The following is a 27,713-nucleotide window of genomic DNA, read 5'->3' on the forward strand; positions in this document are numbered from 1 at the left end:
TTCAGATGAATATGTATTATGGGGCTTTTCTGTGGAATCTGATCCCACCATCTCTCCTCGGCTCCCCGCGTGCATCAGTCCTTTCTGCACATTGATGGGCATTAACCGCTGTGTACCGTGGGCTCCCCACACCACGCTGAACATAGAATTACCGGTTCATGTATTCAGTCTGTGTCTCCACAGATGGATCCAGGAGGAGAAATCCACCAGAGAGATGTCCCCGTCCTCTGTATCCCCAGGACTGTCCGGAGGAGAATCACAACATCCCGGAGGATCATCAGGTAGATGACACTGAAGCCCCCACAACATCTGACCATGAAGTGATGGGACCTGAGCTCATCTTACATTTTTCTTTTTAGGGTGAAGATCTGGTTGATATTCAGGTTGACGTTATACATGGAGCACAAGAGGCGATCGCAATATGGGCCGATCAGCAGGGTGAGGAGGGGAGACTGTCATGTCTGTTCTGTGGTCACCTACTACTACTCCCATCATCTCATCATCACATAACACAATCTGTTCCATCACTGTGTGTCTCCTACAGATGGATCCAGGAGGAGAAATCCACCAGAGAGATGTCCCCGTCCTCTGTGTCCCCAGGACTGTCCGGAGGAGAATCACAACATCCCGGAGGATCATCAGGTAGACGGTGCTGAGCCCTGTACCGGATCTGTATATGGGGGACATTTCTGATCGAGGTCATAGAGGTCACAGATTTTGGTGGTTTCTTGTATTGTGCTGATTGTTACATCTGATATATCAGGAGGAAGATCCGACTAAGAATAAAGTGAAGGAAGAGACAGAAGAAGAAGCGATGACGAGGGGGGATCAGCCGTGTGTGAGTGACGGGAAGGAGGAGATTCCGGGAGATGTTTCCACCGGTATGTAATAATGACCGGCACATGATGATGATAATGATGATGACCGGTGTGTAATCACGTAATGTTCAGTCACCGCACACTCTTGATAGATGCTTGTGAAGACTTCATTATACAGATGTAGATGCAGCGATAACACAATTCATGAATAAGGAATTGGTGCAGGGATAGAGAAAAAGGTGCGGTGACAAGAACATAACGTTTCGACCCTCATAGGGTCTTATTTATATAGTCGCTGTTGGCAAAGTTCACTGAACAGTGTAAAGGATATCCTGCTTGCAAAAGGACACCTGGGTCCTGGGTAGGTCCAGCGCAACTGCGCCTTGGATTGTAGGCTGCAATGTGTGTAATAACGACCGGCGTGTGAGGAGTCTCCGCTTCAATGAAGCTTTATCCGCTGTCCACATCACAGCAGAAGCATCCGGTGATGGCGCGGCTGCTCCTGTAGAGTCCGGCGGTGCACCGATGAATAATGGATCCGCCTTCACACCTCTTCTTAATGATTTAGGAAGCACAGATTTAGTTTTCCTTTACCTTTGTTAATATTCCTTCCATCCTTTCCCTCCATATTTTTCTTCCACAAGTCCCGTGCTCCCATATAAATGACTGAGCTTGTGTTCCAGGTTATGAATCTCCCCGTCCTATGAATGTTGGTGATGTAGCAGCCTCTGCCTGATGCTCATGATTGACAACTCATGTCACATGTAGAGTCGTCCTACCCGTCACCTGTGTTTGCCTCCTACACTGAGGCCGGCGTTCTGGTCTCTTCAGCTGGAGGCTGATGGGAAGAGTGCACAGACAGAAGTCTCCTCCCATCAGCACAAGGGGGTGCTTTTAATTAGTGTTGGTTTCTAGCTGTCCATGTAAAATGTAGGCATGCAGCCTGGGGGAGGCATGTTTGATAAGTATTAAGTTAGATACCCATCAGAGGTAGGTCACCCTGCCGTGGTTGATGGGCACACATGAATTGGCCAATTTATGCTCTAAGAACCTTCATTTTTGTAAGTACATTTTATTTAGCAATTAGGCAGCTCAAATCTCATGTATTCAGTGTTTGCATGTATTTTGGCCCTTACAGAGTGCTGCTGTGCCTTTTTTTTTTTTTTTTTTTTTAAAAAGGAGTGTAAAATTGTTGGGTGTGAACCCGCTGCACCACAGACTGGGCTTATTCTGGAGGGGTGTGAGTAAGTGTCTACCGGTATTCACTAGAGCAGTGGTGGCGGACCTATGACACGCCTGCTAGAGGGGGCATGCAGAGCCCTCCAGATGAGCACGCGAGCCATCTCCTCAGCCCTAGCGCCACCTCCACTCTCCTCTGTATGAGCTCCCTCCCATCATGCCGCGCACATGTGACAGCGATGGCACACAGGCTAAGGAAACGGGTCTTGTGCAGAGGAGAGTGGTGGTGGCACTAGTGCTAAGGAGTTGGCGCGCATACACACAGGTAGGACTGTTATATATGAAGAGACCGGAGCAGTAGGAGATCGGGCAGAGGTGAGTTTTGTGTTTTTGTTTTTTTAATGTGGGGCCAATATACTGTATGGAATACTATGTGCGGCCATTATACTATATGGAGAACTATGTGGGTCCATTAAACTGTATGGAGCACTATGTGGAGGAATTATACTGTATGGTTCACTATGTGGTTCCATTAAACTGTATGGAGCACTATGTGGGTCCATTATACTGTATGGAGCACTATGTGGAACCATTATACTTTATGAAGGACTATGTGGGGCCATTATACTGTATGGAGCACTATGTGGGTCCATTAAACTGTATGGAGCACTATGTGGAACCATTATACTTTATGAAGGATTATGTGGGGCCATTATACTGTATGGAGCACTATGTGGGTCCATTAAACTGTATGGAGCACTATGTGGAACCATTATACTTTATGAAGGACTATGTGGGGCCATTATACTGTATGGAGCACTATGTGGGTCCATTAAACTGTATGGAGCACTATGTGGAACCATTATACTTTATGAAGGACTATGTGGGGCCATTATACTGTATGGAGCACTATGTCGCACCACTATACTGCATGGAGCACTATGTGGGTCCACAAAACTGTATGCAGCACTATGTGGAGGCATTATACTGTATGGAGGACTATGTCTGGCTCATTACGCTGTATGGAGGACTATGTGGCATCCATTACACTGTATAGAGGACTATGCGGCGCCCATTACACTGTATAGAGGACTATGTAGAGCCCATTGTACTATTTGGTGGAATAATTTGGGGCCATTTCACTCTATGGAGAACTATGTGGCACCCATTACACTGTATGGAGAATTATGTGGCACCCATAGAGGACTATGTCTGGCTCATTACGCTGTATGGAGGACTATGTGGCATCCATTACACTGTATAGAGGACTATGCGGCGCCCATTACACTGTATAGAGGACTATGTCTGGCTCATTACACTGTATGGAGGACTTTATTATCTGTTTTATTCAAGGTTTTTTATCCTTTGTTATTACATATTTATATTGGGCCATCTGCTTTTTTACTGCTCTTTCATAACATTATATTATTCCACTATATTTCCAAAACTTAATTGTTTCATTTGAAAAACATCCTCAATTGTAGACATTTTTTTAACAAGTATCAAGGTTGGCCAGCCTGTGACTTTGTCCAAGCTTTTGACAATGGGTTTTCTGATTTTGGAAAGCCAATGTCTTTCAGCTTCAGTCTATTAAAAAACACAAAAACTCTTCTTTATTCATTCACCCCTGGTTCTGTGCTGAGTCTTTTTTTTTCTACAATAAACTTTTGTTTTGTTTTCCAAACATTTTTTTATGTTGCCAAATTCTGACAGCCATAAGTGATATTTTGTTACATGGTAACTGTATTTTTCATTGATACCTTATGTTATAAACTCCGGTAATTTGTTATTAAACCACAGCGGGGAGAACCTGGTAAGACAGGTAATCCCACAAATTTGTCTAACTCTTCAATATAATTTATATATTGGGAATAGCGTTGGATAGATTTTCCCAAGTGCCCCCAGAGACCCATCTTCCAAGCACTGTGCCGCAGGACATCTTGTCGTCACCCTCTCTATTAGCTGTTGTACCACGCTGGAAGACGCCTCACGCTCCCAGCCCTTTAAGTGCTGGCACTGAGCTGCCAGGAAGCATATTTCAGGGTTCGGCAAAGCCAAACCTCCTTCATCCTTAGGTCTCTGAAGCGTCTCTAACCTAATACGGGGATGCTGCTTCCCCCACACCAAACTCCTAAATAAGGAGTTAATCAGCTTAAATTTCCCACGTGGTATCCAAATAGGTGCGTTATGGAGAACACACATTATCTTAGGCATGAGAATCATTTTAATAAGTCTGCCTCCCTCCGCGACATTTCCCACCTCATCCCCTACGTCATGTACCTTAAACAGAGTTGATTTATTCCAATTTATCCTCAACCCCGACAAAGCACCAAATCTTACGATAAGCCGAATAGCATGTCCCAATGGGACACCTGGATCGCTCAAGAATCATCCGCGTATAACGCTATCTTTTCTTCAATTGACCCATACTTAAACCCAGATACTTCAGCAGATTGCCTAATCTTGGCGGCCAACGGCTCAACAGCCAAAGCAAACAGGAGAGGGGAGAGTGGACACCCCTGTCTCATCCCTCTCTGTAACCTAATCGTATGAGAAAACTCTCCATTCACCCTAACTCTTACCAATGGTTGCGCATACAGAAGTTTGACCCAGGACACAAAATTGCGGACCAAAACTCAAGCAGTGTAACACCTGCCACAAATACCCCCATTCTACACTGTCGAAAGCCTTATGAGCGTCTAAGGATGCAATAACTCTCTGGCCACAGTTATCAGCACTCAGCTGTACATTCATAAAAAGCCTTCTTAAGTTAATTGCCATAGACCTGTCGGGCATAAAGCCGGACTGATCCGGATGTATTAATTTAGAGATAACACGTGGCAGTCTGGTTGCCAACACCCTGGCCAGAAGATTGACATCTGTTGTAAGCAAAGAAATTGGGCGGTATGACTCAGGGTATCGTAAGTCTTTTATCCTCCTTCGGGATTCCCACTATTATGGCTTCTCTCATGGAGGCTGGCAGGATTCCCCTACTCTTAGCCTCCTCCAAGACCACTCATAATCTGGGCATCAACACTTCCTCCATATCTTTGTAAATTTTGGCTGGTAGTCCATCTGCTCCTGACGCCTTACCCCTGCCATTGACCTTAATGCCCAACTCAATTCTTCATCCGTAATAGGTGCCTCCAAACTTTCCCTGTCATCCTCACTCAGCTTAGGCAACTCAAGTCCCCCTAAAAATGCCCCAGTGTCTCCCATCGATGCATTCACCCGCAAGGAGTACAAATCCGCATAGAAGTCCGTAAAGACCTCCAAGATCTCAGAAGTCTCCAGCACCTTCGCACCATTTGCTGAAACCAATGAATGCATAAATTATGTACTCCTCTGAGCTGAGGCCACCAGCGACAGTATATGACCCACCGCCTCCCTTCCTGATAAAAAGCTAGTCTCTGAAACTCTTTCTCTTCACCCTCTCCAAAAGAATTTGATCCATGAGCTTCCCTTATCAGTTTCCCAGCCTCAGGGGTACCCAGAGCAATCATTTCATCCAAAGAGTAATAAACTTCATGAATTGTATGAATAGAAGATAGGAAACTCTGTAACGTGTCACCACAGAAATCTGTTCATTTCTTATTCCGTCTCAGAATTCTCAGTTTTTGGGTAAAATCTCTATTCAGTTAGGAAACATTGTTACTAGTGATGAGCGAATATACTCGTTACTCGAGATGACAGATGACTGCAAAAAACATGAATCGGTAAATGAGTGCATGGAAAAAAACTGCCGCAAGGCTTAGAATTTATAAAGCAAAAATCACTGACTAGATGCTTGTCATACTCTATACCTACTGCCACACCTCACCCTACACGAATTGCAGATAAGAGTGGTATTATTGTAGAATATAGAAGGGATCTTAACTGACCATGAAAAGATTTTTTTCTTTTACATGGCAGCAACAGTCTGGAGGAACGCAAGTAACACTGGCAACTTCGATGAATTTCTGAGTACAGACCACTGTAAAAAAAAAAAAAAAAAACAAGAATTGGTCAATGAGTCCATGAAGATAAGCTATAGCAAGACTTAGAATTTATAAGGGAATAATCCCTGACTAGATGCCTGTCATACGCTATCCCTACTGCCACACCTCACCGTAGACAAATTACAGATAAGAGCGGTATTATGACAATAGAATGAATTTGAATTGGCGGTGAAAAACGATTAGTTTAAAGTAGCAGCTTCAAGGACCAAACAGTAATTAGTGTTTGCCAAAATGCATACACCACTAGGGTCACGAGAAAAGCAGGAGAACATAAACCAAGTCTTGTGTGGACAGGACTGGGGTAGGGACAACTGAACTCTACTCTGGGACAATGACATGGACGTGGTTGCAAGTGTATAATGACAGGTGGAGGCATCTTCGCTTGCGTCATGGACAGGATATTGGCGTGTATGTAGAACATGGCAAGAAGCAGTGGTGTCACCCGCGGAAACTGTTTCTGGACCCTTGCTTTCTGCCCAAGTAGTTGGGTGCTTTGCTTGCGCATGTGCTTGCTTAAGCATACTGGTGGTGGTCAGGCTGGTAGTTGTGCTGTCCCTGCTGATGCTGGCATGGCAGATATTGCAAATGGCCTTTTTTGGGTTAAATAAACTGTTTAAAAAAGCGGCAGACTCGCAAACACCTAACCTTGGCTTGGAAACTTCACCTGTGTTGGTGCTGTGGGGATCAGTTGCCCATCTTCAGTCATTGGTTACCCTGCTTCCTCTTCCTGCCTGTTGTGGTGCTGTGGATCCCTTCCCCTGTGCGTTACTGTCCACTCATTTTCCCATTTTGGTCAGTGACTTCATCATTCACCACTTCATCTTCTACTTCAGCACCCTGGTCCTCCTCCTGACTTAGATAACAACACCACTTGTTGGCAGTTATGTCTCATCATCAGACACTTCTGGTGACAGTAGCTGTATTTTCCCACCATCACTTTCTTGTGACCGTGGCTGCTGAAATATTTGAGCATCACTACATGTCCTGCTTGAAACGGGCAGGGTGAGAAGCCAGAATCTATAAATTTAAAAGTGAACAGCTCTTTTAAGTATCCATGTTGTGGGATCACTTGTCTCTGGGGACTCGTCATGGTGGGAGGAAGGAGGATCAGGGTGAGGATTATGTGGTCCAGAATCACTGCTGCTGGGACTGGACCATGTGCTAGACCGGGTGGTGCTGGTAAAGTGACTGGAAGCGTTATCTGCTATCCATTTAACAACCTTTTCACACCGGTCTGGTTTCAAGAGTATTGTCCCGCAGCCTTCTACAAAGTGGGACAGGAAACTACATCGACATGATGTGTGTTTGTTGCACTCCTGCAGCAGGCACGGTTTCACCTTGCCCATGCCTCGGCCTCCACACTCACCATTTCGTTCACTTCCCTGTCGCTTACCACGACCCTTGTCCATTTTAAGTTACGTCTGATATATCCCTGTTTAGAAAACATTTCAGACAGTATTACAATGCTCGGAAAATGTGCCTGCTTCAGATGGACTTATAAGACTGCAATATCAATATAGCAATGCAATTTTTTTTATTTTTTTTCTACTATTGCAGTATCAATATAGTAATACAATTGTTTGTTAAAAAAAAACATTACTATATTGATACTGCAGTATTATAAGTCTATCTGAAGCGGGCACTTTTTGCCAGCATTGTAATGCTGTAATATTTTACTGCAGTGACATTTTATACAGCAGTTATCATGCTGTACTTGGACCTCAACACCCCACCACCACCTGAAAAAAGGAAATTGTTAAAAAAAAAATTTTTTTTTTAGCAATTTCCTTTTTGGGGGTTTTGAGGCCGAACTGTAGCATGATAAATGCCATATAAAATGTCACTGCTCAAACCAAGTTGCAGTATTACAATGCCAACAAAATTTGCCCAATTGACATGGACGCATGAGACAGCAGTATAAATATAGCAATGCGATTTTTTTTTTTTTTTTAATTTTTTTTTTTTAAAGTGTCTTTTGTGGTGGGTTTTGAGACCCTACTGTCACTGCTCAAAAAAAACTCTGTTAGAAAGCAAGGCAAATTTGCACACCTGAGATGGACATAGTAACATAGTAACATAGTTAGTAAGGCCGAAAAAAGACATTTGTCCATCCAGTTCATGTAAGACATGTAAGACTGCAGCATAAATATGGCGATGCTATCGAGATCCAACCAAGTCTGGCTGTAGCTTTTGACGTACAAGTGCAGTATACAGTAAATGGTGTATTATATTTCCCTGCTTAGAACAATTTGCAGAATTAAGAACAAAAATAATATTATTAGCCCTGATAAGGGCTTCTGGTATCAGTTGCAGCATAAAGGACCTGCAATTCCCCCTAACCTGTCCTGCACAATTCCTTCAGCACAATCGCTCCCGAAGTGCTGCTAACAGCAGTATTACTATTGATTATCATTAGCCCTAAAAAGGGCGGTGGTTGTTGACTTCACAGAAATATAAATGTGGTTGAATCTCTGGCTAATGCACAGCTACAATTCTTGCACTAAAACATAGAAAAACCCAAACTAAAAAATGTGCCTGAAATTGTAACACTGGTTGATTAAAAATGTAAACTTTATTCAGTACAAAATATAAAAAACATATAGTAAAATCCCAAAGTACAGACACAAGGACAAATAAGTGAATGAGCCACTGTAGAAATCCCAATAGTAAAAACAGTACCGCTCATAGGACAACATGTATATACACAATGAAAACACATGTCAGAGCCAGTATGCAAGTCTCCGCAAGGAGAACCTTTACCCCTAAAAGGTACCGTCACATTAAGCGACGCTGCAGCGATATAGACAACGATGCCGATCGCTGCAGCATCGCTGTTTCGTCGTTGTGTGATCGCTGGAGAGCTGTCACACAGACAGCTCTCCAGCGACCAACGATGCCGAAGTCCCCGGGTAACTAGGGTAAACATCGGGTTACTAAGCACAGGACCGCGCTTAGTAACCCGATGTTTACCCTGGTTACCATTGTAAATGTAAAAAAAAAAAAAAAACACTACATACTTACATTCCGGTGTCGGTCGCATCCCCCGGCGTCAGCTTCCCTGCACTGTGTCAGCGCCGGCCGGCCGTAAAGCAGAGCACAGCGGTGACGTCACCGCTCTGTTTTACGGCCGGCGCTTACACAGTGCAGGGAAGCTGAAGGCGGGGGACGCGACAGACACTGGAATGTAAGTATGTAGTGTTTGTTTGTTTTTTTTTACATTTACAATGGTGACCAGGGTAAATATCAGGTTACTAAGCACGGCCCTGCGTTTAGTAACCCGATGTTTAACCTGGTTGCAAGTGAAGACATCGCTAAATCAGCGTCACACACGCCGATTCAGCGATGTCAGCGGGTGATCCAGCGACGAAATAAGGTTCTGGTCTTCTAGCTCCGACCAGTGATCTCACAGCAGGATCCTGATCGCTGCTGCGTGTCAAACACAATGATATCGCTATCCAGGACGCTGCAACGTCACGGATCGCTATCGTTCTAAAGTCGCTCAGTGTGAAGGTACCTTTAGACCTCAGTCCAGAGCCTCTTACCTTGCCAAATCAGTTCTCATACTTTGCACTGACAATGGCAAATAACCTGAAACACCTTTTCTGAAAATTGAGATTTCAATTTGGTTTTTATCCTAAGTCACATTTCAAGGCCCATTAAAGGGTCGATGGTGACTTGTGGGATTGCTGCTTCCAATAGGTGGTGCTGAGTTCAAGTCCTCTTCATCTCTGAAGAGGCAATTTGCATATACATAATGAAGGAATAGACAAAATATATACTTAATGCACATGATTTAGCATGTGATCACCCAATGACTATGACCATATAGTAATGGAGATTATAGAGCTTTGCATAATATAACCTACACAAACAGTAACAGAACATATTATGGGTACCGTTTATACTCGAGTATAAGCCAAGGCACTTAATTTTGCCACAGAAAACTGGGTAGGCTTATTGAATCGAGTATAAGCTGAGTATGCATTGTCCTCTCTCCTTTCCAGGTATGTGGCTCCCCCGTACTGTCCTGATGTGCGGCTATCCCCGTCCTGTCCTGGTATGTGTGGCTCCCCCTGTTGTATGCATGGCTCCCCCGCTTCCGCATGGCTCAGCTCCCCCCTGTCTCATCGTTGTATGCATGGCTCACATCCCTCATCATACTCACCCTCCTCGCGCCGTCACTGCATCTTCGTTGTCCCTGCGCCGGCAACTTTTCCTGTGCTAAGCGGTCACGTGGCACCGCTCATTAAGGTAATAAATATGAGCTCCACGCCTATGGGAGTGAAGACGCGTTCATATTCATTACTTTAATGAGCGATACCACGTGACCGCTCAGCACAGGAAGAGCTGCCAGCGCCGGGACTACGGAGATGCAGGGATGGAGATACAGCAACGACACCAGGAGGGTGAGTATGATGTCTTCTGTTAGCCGGCGGCTGCAGCTGTAACGGTGCCTCAGCCGCCGGCTCATGCCGCTACTCCGCCGCTCCCCTTCCCCCGCTGGCTTTCTGGACAATGACTCGTGTTATGCCGAGGGGGGTGTTTTCAGCACAAAAAAAATGTGCTAAAAATCTCGGCTTATACACGAGTATATACGGTAATAGTGAACATACTTACCCACCAAATACCCGACGTGCGTTTCCAAATGGTGTTTGGTGGGTGAGTTTGTGCGTCATAGTAACTAGTAAACAATCGCCTGCAGTCCTCTTGATGGAAAGGACAATGTGATTCATTAGAAGAGGCCATCTTATACTTCTCCATGATCCGGTTCTCATACTCACTTGTCCATTACAAGCACTTTTAGTGGTGGACAGGGGGAGCATGGGCAGTCTAACCATCTAGCATTAACTATTTCAATGCTTTGTGCTACTGTAGCCTTTTTTTTTTTTTTTTCTCCTAGGGACCACAGTGCATACTGGGTAAACCAGTTTACTTTACAGACATGCTGATCTAGTTACCTTGACAGGAGTTTGACCCTTTTTCCTGCTTCCAACACAAACTTTAATGATGACTTGTCACTTCCTCCACAAATTGATTGAGTTAAATACCCTGTGAAAAATCCTGTGCTCTCCTGATTCTTCCGCTGTTTTCCATTTTCCTCTGTGTCACTCTATTGACGAGATATTCAGATTTGTTCCTTCTGGAGCACACCATGTAAAATCTCTACTCTGGAGTCCAGCTGGGTTTTCTTCAGAGTCTTCTCTGGGGACATTCACTTTCACCCCTCCCAGATTCTGCTAATCACAGCTCAACATCTGATCTAGCAGTCTGAGGATGCCAAGCTGTGATTAGCAGCATCTGGGAAGGCTGGAGAAATCGCATGTCCCCAGAGACGACTGAAAAACGCAGAGATTTCACATAGCGCGCTTCAGAAAGAACAAATGTGAATATCTCTGCAAGGCAGTGACGCAGAGCTGAGCAGAAAAGAGCATAAGAATAATCAGAGCTCAGGGATTTTTACAGCGTATTTAACTCAATTTTTTTCTAACAGGCAACAGGTCCTCGTTAAAGGGAGCCTGTAATTAGGATTTAACCCCTTAATGTACCTTCAATGCTATTGCAGTCTTCTAAGGTCTCACATCATGCCCTTAGGCATACTAAGGACATGATTACGGTGCATGGAGCTCGACTGCTCCTAGGTGCAGAGCCAACTTTGATTAGTCAATCTCATTTGCATATGGTTATGAAATTTTAAATCTCCATTTTTAATTGCTTGGACTCTTTTCTATACTAAGGGCATGATAGGAAGCTTGAGAGAGAATGGCACTGGTGGTACATTAAGGGGGTAACTCCTGATGAAAGGTTCCTTTTAAGAACTGTCTATTTGCTGTCTAATCTCTGCCACCCCTGACTTGTGCCAATGTCACCAGTTTGTAAGTGTTATTCACTTTACCCGTCATTGTGTTAATGTTATAGCATGTAGTTGTCTTCCTTATTACTGGTACTTTCACCGACGATGGTCTTCATCGTGAGCTCCATAAAGTAAATGTAGAAATCCCTTTTTATGTTGTTGAAAAAAATCACATCCAATTCATCTTTCATTGTTATAGGAAATTCTTGTGAGAACAACGGTTTATCACTTAACTGTAAAAAAGAAGATATCAGGAAGCCCTGTAATGGAGAAAACTTCTTTACCCTTCATGGACCTCCTGAACTTTCCAGCACTTCACTTTCTTATAATCCTCCTAATCATGAAGAACCCTCTCCTGAGCAATCTCGCATGGTTACCACAATACCAGGAGCCAAAGTGGATACAAGATTTCAGTGCGACAAGCAAATTACTAAAAGCTCAGATTTTTTAACACAAAGAAAGCACAAAGGAGAGAAACCATACTCCTGTTCAGAATGTCGGAAATGCTTTACAAAGAAATCACAATTTGTTATGCATAAGCGAAGTCACAAAGGAGAAAAGCCATTTTCATGTTCGGAATGTGAGAAATCCTACACAGATAAAGGGTATCTTATTATACATCAGAGAATTCACACAGGAGAAAAGCCATTTTCATGTTCGGAATGTGAGAAGTCCTTCACAGATAAAAGGATTCTTATTAAACATCAGTTAATTCACACTGGAAAAAAAACATTTTCATGTTCAGAATGTGAGAAGTCCTTCACAGATAAATATGCTCTTAATATACATCAGAGAATTCATACTGGTGAAAACCTGCATTCATGTTCAGAATGTGGGAAATGCTTTACATATAAAGGGAGACTCATTAGACACCAGAGAATTCATACTGGAAAGACGCCATATTCATGTTCAGATTGTAGGAAATGCTTTACAGATAAAGCGAGTCTTATTGTACATCAGAGAATTCACACAGGAGCAAAGCCATTTTCATGTTCGGAATGTGAGAAATCCTACACAGATAAAAGGAATCTTATTAAACATCAGATAACTCACACAGGAAAAAAACCATTTTCATGTTCAGAATGTGAGAAGTCCTTCACAGATAAATATGCTCTTAATATACATCAGAGAATTCATACTGGTGAAAACCCGTATTCATGTTCAGAATGTGGGAAATGCTTTACATGTAAAGGGAGGCTCATTAGACATCAGAGAATTCATACTGGAAAGAAGCCATATTCATGTTCAGAATGTGGGAAATGCTTTACAGATAAAGGGTATCTTATTACACATCAGAGAACTCACACAGGAGAAAAGCCATTTTTATGTTCAGAATGCGGGAAGTCTTTTACAGGCAAAGTGTATCTTTATAAACATCAGAAAATTCACACAGGAAAGAAGCCGTATTCATGTTCAGAATGTGGAAAATGCTTTAATAGCAAAGGAACTCTTATTAAACATCAGAGAATTCACACAGGAGAAAAGCCATATTCATGTTCAGAATGTGGGAAATCATTTATATATAAATCAAGTCTTGCTTCACATGAGAAAATTCACACAGGAGAAAAGCCATATTCATGTTCAGAATGTGGAAAATCATTTATATATAAATCAATTCTTGATACACATGAGAGAATTCACACTGGAGAGAAGGCGTATTCATGTTCAGAATGTGGGAAATGTTTTAGCGATAAAAGCTCGTTTGTTTTTCATCAGAAAAGTCACAGAGGAGAGAAACCGTATTCATGTTCAGAATGTGGGAAGTGTTTTAAAATTAAATCAAATTTAGTTGTACATCAAACAACTCACACTGGGGAGAAACGGTTTTCATGTTTACAATGTGAAATGTGCTTTTCACATAAAACACTACTTCTTAACCATCAGAGAATTCACACAACAGGAAAACCGTATTCATGTTCCAAATGTGGGAAATCTTTTACAAATAAATCAAATCTCACTATACATGAGAGAATTCACACTGGAGAGAAGCCGTATTCATGTGCACTGTGTGAGAGACGTTTTATACAAAAAAATAATCTTGTTCTTCATCAGAGAATTCACACTGGAGAGAAGCCGTATTCATGTTCACACTGTGAGAAATGCTTTTCAGATAAAGCAAGTCTTGTGACACATGAGAGAAATCACACAGGAGAGAAACCGTATTCATGTTCAGAATGTGGGAAATCATTTACATGTAAATCAAGTCGTAATACACATGAGAGAATTCACACAGGAGTAAAGCCATATTCATGTTCTGAATGTGGGAAATCTTTTATAATTAAAGCAAGGCTTGCTGAACATGAGAGAATTCACACTGGAGAGAAGCCATATTCATGTTCTGAATGTGGGAAATCTTTTATATGTAAATCAAGTCTTAATATACATGTGAAAATTCACACTGGAGAGAAGCCGCATTCATGTCCACTATGTGAGAGACGATTCATACAAAAATGTAATCTTGATACACATAAGAGAACTCATGAAGGAAAGAAATTGTAATTATGCTGACTGTGTTTTGTAAAATGTAATAAATGGCCGAAGGCACAGGAGGTGTCGTACATGTATTTTAACCCCTTTACCCCCAAGGGTGGTTTGCACGTTAATGACCGGGCCAATTTTTACAATTCTGACCACTGTCCCTTTATGAGGTTATAACTCTGGAACCCTTCAACGGATCCCAGTGATTCTGACATCGTTTTCTCGTGACATATTGTACTTCATGATAGTGGTAAAAATTCTTTGATAGTACCTGCGTTTATTTGTGAAAAAAACGGAAATTTGGCGAAAATTATGAAAATTTCGCAATTTTCCTACTTTGAATTTTTATACAATTAAATTACAGAGATATGTCACACAAAATAATTAATAAGTAACATTTCCCACATGTCTACTTTACATCAGCACAATTTTGGAACCAAAATTTTTTTTGTTAGGGAGTTATAAGGGTTAAAAGTTGACCAGCAATTTCTCGTTTTTACAACACCATTTTTTTTTATGGACCACATCTCATTTGAAGTCATTTTGAGGGGTCTATATGATAGAAAATACCCAAGTGTGACACCATTCTAAAACTGCACCCCTCAAGGTGCTCAAAACCATATTCAAGAAGTTTATTAACCCTTCTGGTGCTTCACAGGAATTTTTGGAATGTTTAAAAATGAACATTTAACTTTTTTTCACAAAAAATTTACTTCAGCTCCAATTTGTTTTATTTTACCAAGGGTAACAGGAGAAAATGGACCCCAAAAGTTGTTGTACAATTTGTCCTGAGTACACCGATACCCCATATGTGGGGGTAAACCACTGTTTGGGCACATGACAGAGCTCGGAAGCGAAGGAGCGCCATTTGACTTTTCAATGCAAAATTTACTGGAATTGAGATGGGACACCATGTTGCGTTTGGAGAGCCCCTGATGTGCCTAAACATTGAAACCCCCCACAAGTGACAACATTTTGGAAAGTAGACCCCCTAAGGAACTTATCTAGAGGTGTGGTGAGCACTTTGACCCACCAAGTGCTTCACAGAAGTTTATAATGCAGAACCGTAAAAATAAATCATATTTTTTCACAAAAATTATCTTTTCGCCTCCAATTTTTTATTTTCCCAAGGGTAAGAGTAGAAATTGGACCCCAAATGTTGTACAATTTGTCCTGAGTACGCTGATACCCCATATGTGGGGGTAAACCACTGTTTGGGCGCGTGGGAGAGCTCGGAAGGGAAGGAGCGCCGTTTGACTTTTCAATGCAAAATTGACAGGAATTGAGATGGGATGCCATGTTGCGTTTGGAGAGCCACTGATGTGCCTAAACATTGAAACCCCCCACAAGTGACACCATTTTGGAAAGTAGACCCCCAAAGGAACTTATCTAGATGTGTTTTGAGCGCTTTGACCCACCAAGGGCTTCACAGAAGTTTATAATGCAGAGCCATAAAAATAAAACACAAATTTTTTCCCACAAAAATTATTTTTTTAGCCCCCAGTTTTGCATTTTTCCGAGGGTAACAGGAGAAATTGGACCCCAAAATTTGTTGCCTAATTTCTCCCGAGTGCGATGATACACCATATGTGGGGGGAACCACTGTTTGGGCGCATGGGAGGGCTCAGAAGGGAAGGAGCGCCATTTGGAATGCAGACTTAGATGGAATGGTCTGCAGGTGTCACATTGCGTTTGCAGAGCCCCTAATGTACCTAAACAGTAGAAACCCCCCACAAGTGACACCATTTTGGAAAGTAGACCCCCAAAGGAACTTATCTAGATGTGTGGTGAGCGCTTTGACCCACCAAGGGCTCCACAGAAGTTTATAATGCAGAGCCGTAAAAATAAAACAAATTTTTTCCCCCAAAAATAATTTTTTAGCCCCCAGTTTTGTATGTTCCCGGGGGTAAGAGGAGAAATTCGACCCCAAAAGTTGTCCTATTTGTCCTGAGTACGCTGATACTGCATATGTTGGGGTAAACCCCTGTTTGGGCGCACGGTAGAGCTCGGATGGGAAGGAGCACTGTTTTACTTTTTCAACGCAGAATTGGCTGGAATTTAGATCGGACGCCATGTCGTGTTTGGAGAGCCCCTGATGTGCCTAAACAGTGGAAACACCCCAATTATAACTGAAACCCTAATCCAAACACACCCCTAACCCTAATCCCAACAGTAACCCTAACCACACCCCTAACCCTAATCCCAACCCTATTCCCAACTGTAAATGTAATCTAAACCCTAACCGTAACTTTAGCCCCAACCCTAACTGTAACCCTAGCCCTAACCCCAGCCTTAACCCTAACCCTAATGGGAAAATGGAGATAAATACTTTTTTTATTTTTTCCTAACTAAGGGGGTGATGAAGGGGGGTTTGATTTACTTTTATAGCGGGTTTTTTAGCGGATTTTTAGAATTGGCAGCCGTCACACACTGAAAGACGCTTTTTATTGCAAAAAATATTTTTTGCGTTACCACATTTTGAGAGCTATAATTTTTCCACATTTTGGTCCACAGAGTCATGTGAGGTCCTGTTTTTTGCGGGACGAGTGTCATGATCCCAATGGCAGGGGATCACTAAAGGACAAGCACAGATACAAACAAGCTCTAGGGCGATGGAACCTGAGCTGACCGCGACCCTGAACCTAACACAAATAAAAGTAGCCGGGGAACGTGCCTACGATGATCCTAGACGTCTCGCTCCAGCCGAAGATCTAACTTCCCCTATTAGAAGAAACACAGACCTCTCTTGCCTCCAGAGAAATACCCCACAGAAATAGCAGCCCCCCACATATAATGACGGTGAAATGAGAGGAAAGCACATACGCAGTATGAAAACAGTTTCAGCAAAATGAGGCCCGCTAAAGCTAGATAGCAGAGGATACAAAAGTGAACTGCGCGGTCAGCGAAAAACCCTTCAAAAAACCATCCTGAAATTACTTGAACTCATGTGCCAACTCATGGTACATGAGGAGCAATTTCAGCCCACTAGAGCAACCAGCAGCAATAATCACATATCTGCAGGCTGGACTAAAAAACCAAATAAAGCAAAACACCAAAACAGGAAAATCCAAACTTAGCTTGACCAGAAGGTTCTAGGAGCAGGGAGCAGAGGTAACAAGACACACTGGATACATTGATAACCGGCGAGGAAATGCCAGCAAAGCCAGGTTAAATAGGAAACTCCCATATCCTGATGGAACAGGTGGAACCCAGAGACCCAGGAAAGACAAGTCACCCAGTACCATCAGTAACCACCAGAGGGAGCCCAAAAACAGAACTCACAACAGTACCCCCCCTTGAGGAGGGGTCACCGAACCCTCACGAGAACCACCAGGGCAACCAGGATGAGCCCTATGAAAAGCGCGAACTAAATCATCAGCATGAACATCCGAGGCAACCACCCAAGAATTATCCTCCTGACCATAACCCTTCCACTTGACCAAATACTGGAGTTTCCGTCTGGAAACACGAGAATCCAAGATCTTCTCCACAACATACTCCAATTCTCCCTCCACCAGCACCGGAGCAGGAGGCTCAAGCGAAGGAATAACAGGTACCTCATACTTCCGCAACAACGACCGATGGAACACATTATGAATAGCAAACGATGCCGGGATATCCAAACGAAACGACACAGGGTTAAGAATTTCCAAGATCCTATAGGGACCGATGAACCGAGGCTTGAACTTAGGAGAAGAGACCTTCATAGGAACAAAACGAGAAGACAACCACACCAAGTCCCCAACAAGAAGTCGAGGACCCACGCGGCGACGGCGATTAGCAAACTGCTGAGCCTTCTCCTGGGACAACTTCAAATTGTCCACCACATGACTCCAAATCCGATGCAACCTATCCACCACCATGTCCACTCCAGGACAATCAGAAGGTTCCACCTGACCAGAGGAAAAACGAGGATGAAACCCCGAATTACAAAAGAAAGGAGAAACCAAGGTAGCAGAACTAGCCCGATTATTAAGGGCAAATTCGGCCAGCGGCAAAAAGGTAACCCAGTCATCCTGATCAGCAGAAACAAAACACCTTAAATAAGTTTCCAAGGTCTGATTAGTTCGTTCAGTCTGGCCATTCGTCTGAGGATGGAATGCAGACGAAAAGGACAAATCAATGCCCATCTTAGCACAGAACGTCCGCCAAAATCTAGACACAAACTGGGATCCCCTGTCAGAAACGATGTTCTCAGGAATCCCATGCAAACGAACCACATTCTGAAAAAACAGAGGGACCAACTCAGAGGAGGAAGGTAACTTAGGCAAGGGTACCAGATGAACCATTTTAGAAAAGCGATCACACACAACCCAGATGACGGACATTTTTTGAGAGACAGGGAGATCCGAAATAAAGTCCATGGAAATGTGCGTCCAAGGCCTCTTCGGGATAGGCAAAGGTGACAACAATCCACTGGCCCGAGAACAGCAAGGCTTAGCCCGAGCACAAACCTCACAAGACTGCACAAAAGAACGCACATCCCTCGACAAGGAAGGCCACCAAAAAGACCTGGCCACCAAGTCTCTAGTACCAAATATTCCAGGATGACCTGCCAACGCAGAAGAATGGACCTCGGAGATGACTCTACTGGTCCAATTATCCGGAACAAACAGTCTCTCAGGCGGACAACGATCAGGTTTACCCGCCTGAAACTCCTGAAAAGCACGTCGCAAGTCTGGGGAGACAGCAGACAAAATCACCCCATCCCTAAGGATACCAGAGGGCTCAGAATTTCCAAGGGAGTCAGGCACAAAACTCCTAGAAAGAGCATCCGCCTTCACATTCTTTGAACCTGGCAGGTATGAAACCACAAAATTGAAACGAGAGAAAAACAGTGACCAACGCGCCTGTCTAGGATTCAGACGCCTGGCAGACTCAAGGTAAATCAAATTTTTGTGATCAGTCAAGACCACCACACGATGTCTAGCACCCTCTAGCCAATGACGCCACTCCTCAAATGCCCACTTCATGGCCAAAAGTTCCCGATTACCAACATCATAATTCCGCTCAGCCGGCGAAAACTTTCTAGAAAAAAACACGCATGGCTTCATCACTGAGCCATCGGAGCTTCTCTGTGACAAAACCGCCCCCGCTCCAATCTCAGAAGCATCAACCTCAACCTGAAAAGGGAGCGAAACATCTGGCTGACGCAACACAGGAGCAGAAGAAAACCGACGCTTAAGTTCCTGAAAGGCCTCCACAGCCGCAGGAGACCAATTAGCTACATCAGCACCCTTCTTAGTCAAATCCGTCAAAGGCTTAACAACACTAGAAAAATTAGTTATAAAACGACGATAGAAATTAGCAAAGCCCAAGAACTTCTGTAGACTCTTAAGAGATGTAGGCTGCGTCCAGTCACAAATAGCCTGAACCTTGACGGGATCCATCTCAATAGTAGAAGGGGAAAAAATATACCCCAAGAAAGAAATCTTCTGGACTCCAAAGAGACACTTTGAGCCTTTTACAAACAAGGAATTGGCCCGCAGGACCTGAAACACCTTCCTGACCTGCTGAACATGAGACTCCCAGTCATCAGAAAAAACCAAAATATCATCCAAATACACAATCATAAATTTATCCAGATATTATCGTGAAAATATCGTGCATAAAGGACTGGAAGACTGAAGGAGCATTAGAAAGTCCGAAAGGCATTACCAAATACTCAAAATGGCCCTCAGGCGTATTAAATGCGGTTTTCCACTCATCACCTTGCTTTATTCGTATAAGATTATACGCACCCCGAAGATCAATCTTAGTGAACCATTTAGCCCCCTTAATGCGAGCAAACAAATCAGTCAACAATGGCAAAGGATACTGATATTTTACGGTAATCTTATTCAAAAGACGATAATCTATACAAGGCCTCAAGGAACCATCTTTTTTGGCCACGAAAAAAAAACCTGCTCCCAAAGGGGACAAAGATGGACGGATATGTCCCTTTTCCAAGGACTCCTTAACATAATCCCGCATAGCAGTATGCTCTGGCACTGACAGATTGAACAAACGACCTTTAGGAAATTTACTGCCTGGAATTAAATTTATAGCACAATCGCAATCCCTGTGAGGAGGAAGCGAACTGAGCTTAGGCTCCTCAAAAACATCCCGATAGTCAGACAAAAACACAGAAATCTCAGAAGGAGTAGATGAAGCGATAGAAATCGGAGGTGCATCATCATGAACCCCCTGACAACCCCAGCTTAACACAGACATTGTTTTCCAGTCAAGGACTGGATTATGAGTTTGTAACCATGGCAGACCAAGCACTAGGACATCATGCAAATTATACAGTACCAGGAAGCGAATCACCTCCTGATGAACGGGAGTCATACGCATGGTCACTTGTGTCCAGTACTGAGGTTTATTCATAGCCAACGGTGTAGAGTCAATTCCCTTCAAAGGAATAGGGACTTCCAGAGGCTCCAGACTAAACCCACAGCGATTGGCAAATGACCAATCCATAAGACTCAGGGCAGCGCCTGAATCCACATAGGCATCGACGGAAATGGATGATAATGAACAAATCAGAGTCACAGACAGAATGAACTTAGACTGTAAAGTACTAATGGCAACAGACTTATCAACCTTTTTTGTGCGTTTAGAGCATGCTGATATAACATGAGCTGAATCGCCACAATAAAAGCACAACCTTTTTTTCCGCCTATAATTTTGCCGTTCACTTCTGGACTGAATTTTATCACATTGCATTATCTCAGGTGACGGTTCAGACGACACCGCCAAATGGTGCACAGGTTTGCGCTCCCGTAAACGCCGATCAATCTGAATAGCCATAGTCATAGACTTATTCAGACCAGTAGGCGCAGGGAACCCCACCATAACATCTTTAATGGCCTCGGAAAGGCCATCTCTGAACCTTGCAGCCAGGGCGCACTCATTCCACTGAGTAAGCACCAACCACTTCCGAAATTTTTGACAAATTTCTGCTTCATCTTGCCCCTGAGAGAGGGCCAACAAAGCTTTTTCAGCCTGAATCTCTTGGTTAGGTTCCTCATAGAGCAAACCCAATGCCAGAAAAAACGCATCCGCATTAAGCAACGCAGGGTCCCCTGGTGCCAATGCAAATGCCCAATCCTGAGGGTCACCCCGCAGGAAAGATATAATAATCTTGACTTGCTGAGCAGGGTCTCCAGAGGAGCGAGATTTCAAAGAAAGAAACAACTTGCAATTGTTCCTAAAATTCAGAAAACGAGATCTATCTCCAGAAAAAAACTCTGGGACAGGAATTCTAGGTTCAGACATAGGAGCATGTACAACAAAATCCTGTATATTTTGAACCTTAGCGGCAAGATTATTCAGGCTGGAAGCCAAACTCTGGACGTCCATGATAAACAGCTGGGATCAGAGCCATTCAAAGATTAAGAGGAGGAGGAAGTAGCCAGGCTGCAATAAGGCTAGGCAGCAAACTCTGAGGGAAAAAAAAAAAAAAACTTCCTCAGACTACTTATCCTCCTACTTCAGCCAATACAATTAACACTTTGTTGGCCGGTTATACTGTCATGATCCCAATGGCAGGGGATCACTAAAGGACAAGCACAGATACAAACAAGCTCTAGGGCGATGGAACCTGAGCTGACCGCGACCCTGAACCTAACACACAAATAAAAGTAGCCGGGGAACGTGCCTACGATGATCCTAGACGTCTCGCTCCAGCCGAAGATCTAACTTCCCCTATTAGAAGAAACACAGACCTCTCTTGCCTCCAGAGAAATACCCCACAGAAATAGCAGCCCCCCACATATAATGACGGTGAAATGAGAGGAAAGCACATACGCAGTATGAAAACAGTTTCAGCAAAATGAGGCCCGCTAAAGCTAGATAGCAGAGGATACAAAAGTGAACTGCGCGGTCAGCGAAAAACCCTTCAAAAAACCATCCTGAAATTACTTGAACTCATGTGCCAACTCATGGTACATGAGGAGCAATTTCAGCCCACTAGAGCAACCAGCAGCAATAATCACATATCTGCAGGCTGGACTAAAAAAACAAATAAAGCAAAACACCAAAACAGGAAAATCCAAACTTAGCTTGACCAGAAGGTTCTAGGAGCAGGGAGCAGAGGTAACAAGACACACTGGATACATTGATAACCGGCGAGGAAATGGAACAGGTGGAACCCAGAGACCCAGGAAAGACAAGTCACCCAGTACCATCAGTAACCACCAGAGGGAGCCCAAAAACAGAACTCACAACAGACGAGTTAACGTTTTTATTGGTAACATTTTCGGGCACGTAACATTTTTTGATCGCTTTTTATTCCGATTTTTGTGAGGCAGAATGACCAAAAACCAGCTATTCATGAATTTCTTTTGGGGGGAGGCGTTTATACCGTTCCGCGTTTGGTAAAATTGATAAAGCAGCTTTATTCTTCGGGTCAGTACGATTACAGCGATACCTCATATCATTTTTTTATGTTTTGGCGCTTTTATACGATAAAAACTATTTTATAGAAAATACAATTATTTTTGCATCGCTTTATTCTCAGGACTATAACTTTATTTTTTTGCTGATGATGCTGTATGGCGGCTCTGTCTTTTTGATCGCGTGTTATTCCACTTTTTGTTCGGTGGTATGATAATAAAGCGTTGTTTTTTACCTCGTTTTTTTTTTTTTTTCTTACGGTGTTTACCGAAGGGGTTAACTAGTGGGCCAGTTTTATAGGTCGGGCTGTTACGGACGCGGCGATACTAAATATGTGTACTTTTATTTATTTTTTTTTATTTAGATAAAGAAATGTATTTATGGGAATAATATTTTTTTTCATTATTTATGAATATTTTTTTTTACACATTTGGAAAAAAATTTTTTTACTTTTTTACTTTGTCCCATGGGGGGACATCACAGATCGTTGATCTGACAGTTTGCACAGCACTCTGTCAGATCACCGATCTGACTTACAGCACTGCAGGCTTCACAGTGCCTGCTCTGAGCAGGCTCTGTGAAGCCACCTCCCTCCCTGCAGGACCCGGATGCCGCAGCCATCTTGGATCCGGGCCTGGAGCAGGGTGGGAGGTACGGAGACCCTCGCAGCAACGCAATCACATCGCGTTGCTGCGGGGGGCTCAGGGGAGCCCCCTCCCTGCATGATGCTTCCCTGTACCGCCGGCACATCGCGATCATATTTGGGGGGTTAATGTGCCGGGAGCGGTCCGTGACCGCTCCTGGCACATAGTGCCGGATGTCAGCTGCGATAGGCAGCTGACACACGGCCGCGATCGGCCGCGCTCCCCCTGTGAGCGCGGCCGATCGCGTATGATGTACTATCCCGTCGGTGGTCATAGGGGCCCACCCCACCTCGACGGGATAGTACGTCTGATGTCAGAAAGGGGTTAAGGGCAGTTGAAGACAATGGACCACTTTACATTTTTGCTGAATCGATTTGGTTCCGAATCACAATTTTTGGACAAATTGAATCAAAAACAAATTTTGGGGAAAAAAATAAAATGATTTGGATGTTTAACCCCTTTCTGACATTGGACGTACTATCCCGCCGAGGTGTGGTGGGCCCGTATGACCACCGACGGGATAGTACATCCAGCGTGATTGGCTGCGCTCACGGGGGGAACGCGGCTGATCGCGGCCGTGTGTCAGCTGCCTATCGCAGCTGACATCCGGCACTATGTGCCAGGAGCGGTCACGGACCGCCCCCGGCACATTAACCCCCGTCACACCGCGATCAAACATGATCGCGGTGTGCCGGCGGTATGGGGAAGCATCGCACAGGGAGGGGGCTCCCTGCGGGCTTCCCTAACACCCCCGCAGCGATCGCGTTGCTGCGAGGGTCTCTTACCTCCTCCTCCTCCTTGCAGGCCCGGATCCAAGATGGCTGCGGCATCCAGGTCCTGCAGGGAGGTGGCTTCACTGCGCCTGCTCAGAGCAGGCACTTTGAAGCCAGGAAAAGTGCACGTCAGATCGCTGATCTGACACCGTGCACAGCAAAGTGTCAGATCAGCGATCTTACACTATAACATGATGCCCCCCCCCCCCCTTGGGGCAATGTTATAGTGTACAAAAAAAAATATTCCAATGTGTAAAAAAATTTAAAAACAAATTAAAAAAATATATATATATTGTTCCTATAAATACATTTCTTTATCTAAATAATAAAAAAAAAATAAAGTACACATATTTAGTATCGCCGTGTCCGTAACGACCCGACCTATAAAACTATATCACTAGTTAACTCCTTCAGTAAACACCGTAAGAAAAAAAAAAAAACGAGGCAAAAAACAACGCTTTATTATCATATCGCCGAACAAAAAGTGGAATAACACGCGATCAAAAAGACAGATCTAAATAACCATGGTACCGCTGAAAGCGTCATCTTGTCCCGCAAAAAACGAGCCATACAGCATCATCAGAGAAAAAATAAAAAAGTTATAGTCCTCAGAATAAAGCGAAGCAAAAATAATTATTTTTTCTATAAAATAGTTTTTATCGCATAAAAGCGCCAAAACATAAAAAAATTACATAAATGAGGTATCGCTGTAATCGTACTGACCCGGAGAATAAAGCTGCTTTATCAATTTTACCAAACGCGGAACGGTATAAACGCCTCCCCCAAAAGAAATTCATGAATAGCTGGTTTTTGGTCATTCTGCCTCACAAAAATCGGAATAAAAAGCGATCAAAAAATGTCACGTGCCCGAAAATGTTACCAATAAAAACGTCAACTCGTCCCGCAAAAAACAAGACCTCACATGACTCTGTGGACTCAAATATGGAAAAATTAAAGCTCTCAAAATGTGGTAACGCAAAAAATATTTCCTGCAATAAAAAGCGTCTTTCAGTGTGTGACGGCTGCCAATCATAAAAATCCGCTAAAAAACCCGCTATAAAAGTAAATCAAACCCCCCTTTGTCACCCCCTTAGTTAGGAAAAAATTAAAAAAATATTTCCATTTTCCTATTAGGGTTAGGGCTAGGGTTAGGGCTAGGGTTAGGGTTAGGGCTAGGGTTAGGGTTAGGGCTAGGGTTAGGGCTAGGGTTTGTGCTAGGGTTAGGGCTACAGTTAGGGTTGGGGATAAAGTTAGGGTTTGGATTACATTTACGGTTGGGAATAGGGTTGGGATTAGGGTTAGGGGTGTGTCAGGGTTAGAGGTGTGGTTAGGGTTACCGTTGGGATTAGGGTTAGCGGTGTATTTGGATTAGGGTTTCAGTTATAACTGGGGGGTTTCCACTGTTAAGGCACATCAGGGGCTCTCCAAACGCGACATGGCGTCCGATCTCAATTCCAGCCAATTCTGCGTTGAAAAAGTAAAACGGTGCTCCTTCCCTTCCGAGCTCTCCCGTTTGCCCAAACAGGGGTTTACCCCAACATATGGGGTATCAGCGTACTCAGGACAAATTGGACAACAAATTTTGGGGTCCAATTTCTCCTGTTACCCTCGGGAAAATACAAAACTGGGGGCTAAAAAATAATTTTTGTGGAAAATGATTTTTTATTTTCACGGCTCTGCGTTATAAACTAGTGAAACACTTGGGGGTTCAAAGTTCTCACAACAGATCTAGATAAGTTCCTTGGGAGGTCTAGTTTCCAATATGTGGTCACTTGTGGGGGGTTTCTACTGTTTAGGTACATTAGGGGCTCTGCAAACGCAATGTGACTCCTGCCGACCAATCCATCTAAGTCTGCATTCCAAATGGCGCTCCTTCCCTTCCGAGCCCTCCCATGCGCCCAAACGTTGGTCCCCCCCCCACATATGGGGTATCAGCGTACTCAGGACAAATTGGAAAACAACTTTTGGAGTCCAATTTCTCCTGTTACCCTCGGGAAAATACAAAACTGGGGTCTAAAAAATAATTTTTGTGGGAAAAAATGTTTGTTTTATTTTTCCGGCTCTGCATTATAAACTTCTGTGAAGCCCTTGGTGGGTCAAAGTGCTCACCACACCTCTAGATAAGTTCCTTAGGGGGTCTACTTTCCAAAATGGTGTCACTTGTGGGGGGTTTCAATGTTTAGGCACATCATTGGCTCTCCAAACGCAACATGGCGTCCCATCTGAATTCCAGTCAATTTTGGATTGAAAAGTCAAATGGCGCTTCTTCGCTTCCGTGCTCTGTCATGCACCCAAACAGTGGTTTACCCCCCAGATATGGGGTATCGGCGTACTCAGGACAAATTGTACAACAACTTTTGGTGTCCATTTTCTCCTGTTACCCTTGGTAAAATAAAACAAATTGGAGCTGAAGTAATTTTTTTGTGAAAAAAAAGTTAAATGTTCATTTTTATTTAAACATTCCAAAAATTCATGTGAAACACCTGAAGGGTTAATAAACTTGTTGAATGTGGTTTTGAGCACCTTGAGGGGTGCAGTTTTTAGAATGGTGTCACACTTGGGCATTTTCTATGATATAGACCCCTCAAAATGACTTCAAATGAGATGTGGTCCCTAAAAATAAAATGGTGTTGTAGAAATGAGAAATTGCTGGTCAACTTTTAACCCTTATAACTCCCTAACAAAAAAAAATTGGGGTTCCAAAATTGTGCTGATGTAAAGTAGACACGTGGGAAATGTTACTTATTAAGTATTTTGTGTGACATATCTCTGTGATTTAATTGCATAAAAATTCAAAGTTGGAAAATTGCGAAATTTTCAAAATTTTCGCCAAATTTCCATTTTTTTCACAAATAAACGCAGGTAATATCAAAGAAATTTTACCACTATCATGAAGTACAATATGTCACGAGAAAACAATGTCAGAATCACTGGGATCCGTTGAAGCGTTCCAGAGTTATAACCTCATAAAGGGACAGTGGTCAGAATTGTAAAAATTGGCCCGGTCATTAACGTGCAAACCACCCTTGGGGGTAAAGGGGTTAAAGGGGCTGTTTCCCCAGCTTGAGCATGTTAAACTGCTCACATCATGGCATAGTGGCTGCGGAGCTCAATATAATATATATATTTTTTTAGATTTTAGTTCTCTTCTACCTTGTGGAGGTATTGGCTTGGAAAGGTTAGGTTAAACTTTATGATAAGCCCAACTGAGTGTTATCAGAGATTTGTCTCTAGGGGTGTGTACTTCTTCCTCTCCATGATCTAGCAGTCATAATCAGGCAGAGAAAAACTCTGGAAAAAAGAACATGCACCACAAAATTATGACCTGACAGTATGTTCTCACTGATCTTTGCAGAACTCTGTGTGATTACAAAGTACCGTGAGTAGAGCAAAGATGAATGTGATTGCTCTTCAGTTTTCATTATATTGCAGTCAGTGTGTGGGGGGGAAGGCAAAAAGCAAACCTGAGATGTCTCATTACAAATACTTATGCAGCTCTCTTCCCACAGTGCTGTGAGCCCTGCTGTATCACACACACACATTGACTACCTGGAGAATAAAGTAGTTTTAGTAATCAATTTGTTCAGCTCTAC

At 43.3% G+C, this 27,713-nt stretch overlaps 1 protein-coding gene across 1 annotated transcript in view; it reads left to right on the forward strand.

Annotated features, from left to right (window-relative positions):
- Nucleotides 1-568: 568 nt before the first annotated feature.
- The window catches only part of LOC138657966 (uncharacterized), an 81,515-nt gene continuing 54,370 nt past the window's right edge, over nucleotides 569-27,713 (forward strand). The window contains 3 exon segments of the mRNA XM_069745551.1: nucleotides 569-642; nucleotides 764-881; nucleotides 12,046-14,341. Coding sequence (XP_069601652.1) covers nucleotides 815-881; nucleotides 12,046-14,341 — 2,363 coding nt within the window. The 5' untranslated portion in view covers nucleotides 569-642; nucleotides 764-814.

This window comes from Ranitomeya imitator, chromosome 1 (genome assembly GCF_032444005.1).
Source record: "Ranitomeya imitator isolate aRanImi1 chromosome 1, aRanImi1.pri, whole genome shotgun sequence".
Lineage (NCBI taxonomy): Eukaryota > Metazoa > Chordata > Amphibia > Anura > Dendrobatidae > Ranitomeya > Ranitomeya imitator.